The sequence below is a fragment of the Phocoena sinus genome, chromosome 17 (genome assembly GCF_008692025.1).
Source record: "Phocoena sinus isolate mPhoSin1 chromosome 17, mPhoSin1.pri, whole genome shotgun sequence".
NCBI classification, from domain to species: domain Eukaryota; kingdom Metazoa; phylum Chordata; class Mammalia; order Artiodactyla; family Phocoenidae; genus Phocoena; species Phocoena sinus.
The window spans coordinates 33010594-33018578 of NC_045779.1; the positions used below are offsets into that span (position 1 = coordinate 33010594).

The following is a 7985-nucleotide window of genomic DNA, read 5'->3' on the forward strand; positions in this document are numbered from 1 at the left end:
AAAGAGTAGATGATAAGAAGCATTCAGATTTATTAAAACTCATTAAGAATATCAGTAGCCTGACTGTTGTTTCTAAAAATATAAAATATTTATCCTTCTGTTGTCAAACAACCATATTTCATGAAAAGAAGTATAAATCCTTTTTTGCTTGCAATAGAAGAACAATCATTGAAGATATTCTTCATTTGGACCAAATACCTTCTCTGAAAATATAAGTTAAAATAGGAGTTGAAATTTCCAAAATATTCTTTAGGAAATAAAACTCCACATATAATTTCAAATTATAATTTAATCTTACCTTAAATTTAAATATCTATATTTAATTTAATTGAAGGAAGGAAGGAAGGAAGAAAAGAGAAAAGAAGGAAAGAAAGAAAGGAGGGAGGGAGGGATGGGACAGACAGTGGGAGGAAGGAAGGGAGGAGGGAAGGAAGGAAAAAAGAAATAAAGAAAGAAGATAAAGTAAAATAGTAATTAAATTAAAAAATTATTATTAAGAAAAAAGTTAAGGAAAAAAACGGACGGATATAACGTTAGGACAAATGGTGGAAGCAAAGCTATGCAGACAAAATCTCATACAGAAGCATACACATACACACTCACAAAAAGAGAAAAAGGGGAGAAAATCATAAATCTTGCTCTCAAAGTCCACCTCCTCAATTTGGGATGATTCTTTGTCTAAATGAGGGAAGGCAGGAAGGAAGGAAGGAAGGAAAGAAAGAAAAAAAGAAAGAAAAAAAGAAAGAAAGAAAGAAAGAAAGAAAGAAAGAAAAAAAGAAAGAAATAAGATAAGATAAAATAAAGTTATTAAAATAAAAAATAATTATTAAGAAAAAAAAATTTTTTTAAATGGACGGATAGAACCCTAGGACAAATGGTGGAAGCAAAGCTATAAAGACAAAATCTCACACAGAATCGTACACATACACACTCACAAAAAGAGGTAAAGAGAAAAAAATCATAAATCTTGCTCTCAAAGTCCACCTCCTCAATTTGGGATGATTCGTTGTCTATTCATGCATTCCACAGATGCAGGGTACATCAAGTTGATTGTGGAGCTTTAATCTGCTGCTTCTGAGGCTGCTGGGAGAGATTTCCCTTTCTCTTCTTCGTTCTCACAGCTCACAGGGGCTCAGCTTTGGATTTGGCCCCGCCTCTACGTGTAGGTTGCCAGAGGGCGTCTGTTTTTCGCTCAGACAGGACGGGGTTAAAGAAGCCGCTGATTCGGGGGCTCCGGCTCACTCAGGCCGGGGGGAGGGAGGGGCACGGAGTGCGGGGCGAGCCTGCGGCGGCAGAGGCCGGTGTGACTTTGCACCAGCCTGAGACTCACCGTGCGTTCTCCCGGGGAAGTTGTCCCTGGATCCCGGGAACCTGGCAGTGGCGGGCTGCACAGGCTCCCGGGAAGCGGGGTGTGGATAGTGACCTGTGCTCGCACACAGCCTTCTTGGTGGCGGCAGCAGCAGCCTTAGCGTCTCATGCCCGTCTCTGGGGTCCGCGCTTTTAGCCACGGCTCGCGCCCGTCTCTGGAGCTCCTTTAAGCAGCGCTCTTAATCCCCTCTCCTCGCGCAGCAGGAAACAAAGAGGGAAGAAAAAGTCTCTTGCCTCTCTGGCAGCTGCAAACCTTTTACCGGTCTCCCTCCCGGCTAGCCGTGGTGCACTAACCCCTTCAGGATGTGTTCACGCCACCAGCCCCAGTCCTCTCCCTGTGCTCTGACCAAAGTCGGAGCCTCAGCTCTCAGCCCCACCCTCCCTGGTGGGTGAGCAGACAAGCCTCTCGGGTTGGTGAGTTCCGGTCGGCACAGATCTTCTTTGCAGGAATCTCGGCGCTTTGCCTTCCGCACCCCTGTGGCTCCGCTCTCTTCCGCGGCTCCAAAGCTTCCCCCCTCCGCCATCTGCAGTCTCCGCCCACGAAGGGGCTTCCTAGTGTGGAAACCTTTCCTCCTTCACAGCTCCCTCCCACTGGTGCAGGTCCCGTCCCTATTCTTTTGTCTCCGTTTTTTCTTTTTTTCTTTGGCCCTACCCAGGTATGTGGGGAGTTTCTTGCCTTTTGGGAGGTCTGAGGTCTTCTGCCAGCGTTCAGTAGGTGTTCTGTAGGAGTTGTTCCACGTGTAGATGTATTTCTGGTGTATCTGTGGGGAGGAAGGTGATCTCCGCGTCTTACTCTTCCGCCATCTTCCCCTCCCAGGTATCCGCTTTTTCTAGACTTTTCTTCAGCTCACAAAGGGGCCCCTGAGGATTAAGCAGAGGAATGTCAGGGTTTCTTCCAGGCCAGCTTCAGCCCTGGGATGTTCAGGGCAGACTCTCATTACAAACCTCAGTTTCTGAGGCTCCTGGCTTATGGCCATTTAGTATAGAAGGAGACTCCTGGCTGGGAAAGGCTCAGACAAAACGATGCAGGTTCTAATCTGTGGCAGTGAGCAGTGGTGGTGGGGAGTGGCGGACAGTCCAGGAAGAGGCATTCGCTGCCTTAGGCATTTAAACCATTGCCTTCTCTTCAGGATGGATCACCTGCAAGATTCTGTGGGGTCCGCCTCCTGGCACGATGCTACAATCGCTGGATTTGGGGTCTGGAGCAACCCAGGTCTTCGTCCGTCATTTCCGGAGAGTGCTTTGTCTTCGGAGTGCGTCTGGGGACTGGCTTCTCTGCTTCCACCTTGGCTGGCATGGCCAAAAGAGCATTGCCGGAGGCCCGGGAGCCACCAACCAGGCAGAATGTCTCCCCATGCCGGCCCAACTGCGTTTCTCCACACCCGCAGTACAGGACATGGTAGTGACCAGGTGTAGGACGAGAAACGGGAGCCACTGCTGCTGCTAAGAAAATCAGAACTGATAAGTCACTTCTGCTGCGCACAGTCTCCTGCCAGAATTTCCCTCTCTCATGTCTCTCCCAGTTTCTGGCTGAAGACCTTTAGTCTACTTGACGTCCAAAACACAGCCTTGGCGCATCATCTCTATGAGTCCCTAGAGAAGGGACCCTGGCTGCAAAAGCAATCCCTAGAGCCTAGGGCTGCAGTGCATGAGGAAGTCTCCTCACCGTTCCCAGGGAAAACAGTAGAACCCGAAAGTAATTGCAATCATGATCCTCTCCATCTCTCCCTTCTACAACAGAGAAAACATTTCTTGCAGTCTGTCACTTCTGAGGCTTTCATGGAAATGTCTTTCAAGTTTTGGAAAAATATATTCTAATATAAATTGGTTAAGAACCCCGCCCACCTTGGCAACTCCTCTTGGACCCAATTTATACTGCCTGTTTCAAACACACTGAACTCTAGCCTTCTGATACTTTATTTATTTATTTTGCGGTACGCGGGCCTCTCACTGTTTCGGCCTCTCCCATTGCGGAGCACAGGCTCCGGACATGCAGGCTAAGCGGCCATGTCTTACGGGCCTAGCCACTCCACGGCATGTGGGATCTTCCCGGACCAGGGCACGAACCCGTGTCCCCTGCATCGGCAGGCGGACTCTCAACCACTGCGCCACCAGGGAAGCCCCGTCTGATACTTCTATGTCGATTAGAACAAGGCCAAATACAGAGGCAGAGTGATCAGGAGACTCAGAACCTGGTTCTGGGTACCAAGTCTAGGCTCACATCCACACAGGCTCCTGGGACACCATCTCCTCAGCCCTCTAGTCTCTTTAGCACTTCACCCCCACTTTGTTCTTGGTCTTCCCATCAATACGGCACCACCCTCTCCCCTATTACTCAGCAACTCAGTAAGGAATGTGTCTGAGGGGACCGATATAGACGTCTACATGACAGCACAGAGGTCCCTGGGATTGAAGGTGTGGTTCAAGAGTGACCCTCTTCCTCAAACTGCTCCGTTTACCATTTGCCAAGAAAAATGCACTTGTCTTTTGCTAAGAGGCCAATCAGGAAAGGGTCTGAATGGAAGCATCCTTTAGCCCAAAGGGTAAGGCTACATTTATAAAGCTCAGAACCGTCCTGCACACTTATCCAGGAATGACCTTTCACTTGTCCTCAGCAGTGAGCACTGTGGGTCACTGAAGGTGTCCCAGGTCAATGGTATTACTTAGAGCTGGGAAAGTGCTCAGGTGTGTGTGGTGGGCAAGCCCCACAGGAACATGTGGCAGCCAGGGGAGGTTGTGTGTACACCATGCCTCTTGTACAGATGCCCGGTCTCGGTGTACCTGCTGCACTGCCCTCCCAGGGAACAGAGGACAGGTTAGAGTAAATACAGAAGATCTGGTCAGACATTTTCTCTCAGACAACCAAAGAGATTTGTATCTGGTGGAGAACTTTCTCCAGGGAAAGAAGTTTCCTCCAGGGTAGGGAAGTTTCTCTGAGGATAGCACATTTGCATAGTTACCCTGCTATGGAAATTCTGAGAAGACCTGTGAGGTCATCACTACCCAGTGAGGTCATATAAGGAATCTGTGATTTGCGGGTCAGGCTTCAGGAGGAGGGGCAGTTTTGTGGAGGATAGCAGGGTGGAGTAAGAGGTACTCTGCCTCGCCCTTCACCCCTGGACCTCCCCACCCATGCCCTAGTCTAGTAGACACCCCAGATAGGGCGTGCCGGTGGGCTGGCACAGCCCCTGGGGCCAGAGGAGGGCAAGAGAGACACATATTCTGAGTTTGGCTTGAAAGACAAGATTAACATAAGAGACAGCTAGGTTGTATGGCACTGACCCTAAGAGGCAGAGATTTATGTGTCCTGGGGAATCAGGGAAGGCTCCTTGGCAGTCGGCCTGAAGGACAAGTGAGATTTGGACCAATGCGGAAGAGAGGGAAGACATTCCAGTTTGGAAGAATAAAGGAAAAGACACACTCTTTTCCAACTTGTCGTGCCCCAAATATAAATTCATAGCACCCTCACATTTTTACAACTGAGGACTTAAAAGAACCAAGAGGTTAAGGGGCCTACCCAGTGTTACACAGGTAGTGGAGAGGTGTTCTGCTCAATGGTTAGGTTCATGTCGGGGCTCCAGAATTACAGCTGATAGGAATGTGAGGACAAGCTCATGCCATTTCAAACATTTCCAAGTGATACTGAGAGAGATGTTAAAGGTGCAAAAGGAGGGTGCTGAATGACCTCACAAAGTGGAAATGGTGGGCCCATTTTAACATGAAATTGAAAACAAATTCATGACAAAAGGACATAATAGAAAATGACAACATAATCATTACACTCCCCTCTCCCCTAGAAGTAAAAATCATTAGAATCGTCTTTCTCTCCACCATGAAAGGATGAGATAAAGACTCAGCAGCAGCTCCCATGAAAAACATGGTCAACAGTGTGAAGAGGTGTTTCTAAGACGATTTGGTCCGACTCAGAGAAGGAAAGAGACAACTCTGCCCTTAGCCTGATGAGGCCCACAGGAAGGAACATTTGTGGCAACCTTGGGTAGTGTGGCAATGAGAGAGAACCTTCTTTAGGAGGGGACTGACTCCCTGCTGCCGACCTTGAAAAAGCAAATATGGGACATTCGTTTACTGTGGCTCTTGCAGAGGCGATGTGCCCAGAGGTTGGGCCACCCTGCTTGACAATCAAAGCACCTTGTATTCCTGTGCTGCTTGAAAGCTCCAATCGCCGGATTTTGGGTCTGGGGCAACACAGGTCTTCGTCCGCCCATTCCGGTGAGTGCTTTCTCTTCAGAGCACGTCTGGGCACTGGCTTCTCTGCTTCCACCTTAGCTGGCGTGGCCAAAGGAACATCCCCGTAGGCTCGGAAGCCACCAACCAGGCAGTATGTCTCCCCATGCCAGCCCAACTGCGTTTCTCCACACCCGCGGTACAGGACGTGGTAGTGACCAGGTGTAGGACGAGAAGCGGGAGCCACTGCTGCTGCAAAGAAAATCAGAACTGATCAGTCACTTCTGCTGTGCACAGTCTCCTGCCAGAATTTCCCTCTCTCATGTCTCTCCCAGTTTCTGGCTGAAGACCTTTTAATCTACTTGACGTCCAAAACACAGCCTTGGCGCATCATCTCTATGAGTCCCTAGAGAAGGGACACTGGCTGCAAAAGCAATCCTTAGAGCCTAGGGCTGCAGCACATGAGGAAGTCTCTTCACCGTTCCCAGGGAAAACAGTAGAACCCGAAAGTAATTGCAATCGTTATCCTCTCCATCTCTCCCTTCTACAACAGAGAAAACATTTCTTGCAGTCTGTCACTTCTGAGGCTTTCATAGAAATGTCTTTCAAGTTTTGGAAAAAAATAATCTAATATAAAATGGTTAAGAACCCCGCCCACTTGGCAACCCCTCTTGGGCCCCATTTATACTGCCTGTTTCAACCACACTGACCTCTAGCTGTCTAATACTTTTATGTCGATTAGAACAAGGCCAAATACAGAGGCAGAGTGATCAGGAGACTCAGAACCGGGTTCTGGGTACCAAGTCTAGGCTCACATCAACCCAGCCTCCTGGGACACCATCTCCTCAGCCCTCCAGTCTCATTAGCACTTCATCACCCCCCCACCCACCCCCACTTCGTTCTTACGGTCTTCCCATCAATATGGCAACACCCTCTCCCCTAGTACTCAGCAACTCTGTAAGGGATGTGTCTGAGGGGACCGATATAGACGTCTACATGACAGCACAGTGGTGCCTGGGTTTGAAGGTGCGTTTCAAGAGTGACCTTTCACTTGTTCTCAGCAGTGAGAACTGTGGGTCCCTGAAGGTGTCCCAGGTCACTGGTAATACTTACATCTGGGAAAGTGCTCAGCTGTTCGTAGTTGGCAACCCCCACAGGAACATGTGCCAGCCAGGTGAGGTTGTGTGTATATCATACCTCCTGTAGAGTTGCCCGGTCTGGGTGTACCTGCTGCACTGCCCACCCAGGAAACAGAGCACAGGTTAGAGTACATATACAGTATCCGGTCACACATTGTCACACAGACATCCAAAGAGATTGGTATCTGGTGGAGAACTGGTAGAGAAGTTTCTCTGAGTGCAGCCCGTTTCTACAGTTATGCTGCCATGGAAACGCAGAGAACTCTTGTGAGGGCATCACTACCCAGTGAGGTCATATATGGAACCTTTGACTTGAGGGGAAGGCTTGAGGAGGAGGGGCAGTTTTGTGGAGGAGAACAGGCTAGAGGCAGAGGTACTCTGCCTCGCCCCTCACACATGGGCCCCCTCACCCATGCCCTAGTCTAGTAGACACCCCAGATAGGGCGTGCCGGTGGGCTGGCACAGCCCCAGGGGCCACAGGAGGGCAAGAGAGACACATATTCTGAGTTTGGCTTGAGAGACAAGATTAACGTAAGAGACAGCTAGGTTGTATGGCACTGACCCTAAGAGGCAGAAATTTGTGTGGCCTGGGGAATCAGGGAAGGCTCCTTGGCAGTCGGCCTGAAGGACAAGTGAGATTTGGACCAATGCGGAAGAGAGGGAAGACATTCCAGTTTGGAAGAATAAAAGCAAAGACACACTCTTCTCGACCTTGTCGTGCCCCAAATATAAATTCATAGCACCCTAACATTTTTACAACTGTGGACTTACAAAATCCAAGAGGTACCCAGTGTTACACAGGTAGTGGAGAGGTGTTCTGCTCAATGGTTAGGTTCATGTCGGGGCTCCGGATTTACAGCTGATAGGAATGTGAGGACTAGCTCATACCAATATAAATATTTCCAAGTGATACTGAGAGAGATGTTAAAGGTGCAAAAGGAGGGTGCTGAATGACCTCACAAAGTGGAAATGGTGGGCCCATTTTAACATGAAATTGAAAACAAATTCATGACAAAAGGACATAATAGAAAATGACAACATAATCATTACACTCCCCTCTCCCCTAGAAGTAAAAATCATTAGAATCCTCTCTCTCTCTCCATAATGCAAGGACTAGATAAAGGCTCAGCAGCAGCCCCCGTAAACAACATGGTCAATAGTGTGAAGATGTGTTACTAAGATGATTTGGTACGACTCAGAGAAGGAAAGAGACAACTCTGCCCTTAGCCTGATCAGGCCAACAGGAAGGAACCACATCTGGGGCAGCCTTTGATAATGTGGCAATGAGAGAGA

The 7985-nt window shown here is 48.6% G+C and overlaps 2 protein-coding genes across 2 annotated transcripts; both read right to left on the minus strand.

The window, feature by feature from the left end:
• Nucleotides 1–2064: 2064 nt before the first annotated feature.
• LOC116742529 (DPEP2 neighbor protein-like) lies at nucleotides 2065–4216 on the minus strand. The gene is made up of 3 exons (XM_032610245.1): nucleotides 4150–4216; nucleotides 2509–2808; nucleotides 2065–2229 (listed from the first exon to the last, which is right to left on the minus strand). Exons 1-2 carry the CDS (start codon nucleotides 4214–4216, stop codon nucleotides 2546–2548), a joined length of 330 nt encoding a protein of 109 aa, XP_032466136.1. The 3' UTR covers nucleotides 2065–2229; nucleotides 2509–2545.
• A 1005-nt stretch (nucleotides 4217–5221) lies between these two features.
• LOC116742224 (DPEP2 neighbor protein-like) lies at nucleotides 5222–6847 on the minus strand. The gene is made up of 2 exons (XM_032609567.1): nucleotides 6781–6847; nucleotides 5222–5805 (listed from the first exon to the last, which is right to left on the minus strand). The coding sequence occupies exons 1-2, from the start codon at nucleotides 6845–6847 to the stop codon at nucleotides 5222–5224; spliced, it is 651 nt and encodes a 216-aa protein (XP_032465458.1).
• Between the last annotated feature and the right edge of the window lie 1138 nt (nucleotides 6848–7985).

Coding starts and splice junctions, on each gene's coding strand:
- LOC116742529 (XM_032610245.1), bottom strand. CDS start 4,216: ATGTCTGACCAGATCTTCTGTATTTACTCTAACCTGTCCTCTGTTCCC. Junction 2,809..4,149: donor CTGGGAGGGCAGTGCAGCAG/GTACACCGAGAC, acceptor TTTTCTTAGCAG/CAGCAGTGGCTCCCGTTTCT.
- LOC116742224 (XM_032609567.1), bottom strand. CDS start 6,847: ATGTGTGACCGGATACTGTATATGTACTCTAACCTGTGCTCTGTTTCC. Junction 5,806..6,780: donor CTGGGTGGGCAGTGCAGCAG/GTACACCCAGAC, acceptor TTTTCTTTGCAG/CAGCAGTGGCTCCCGCTTCT.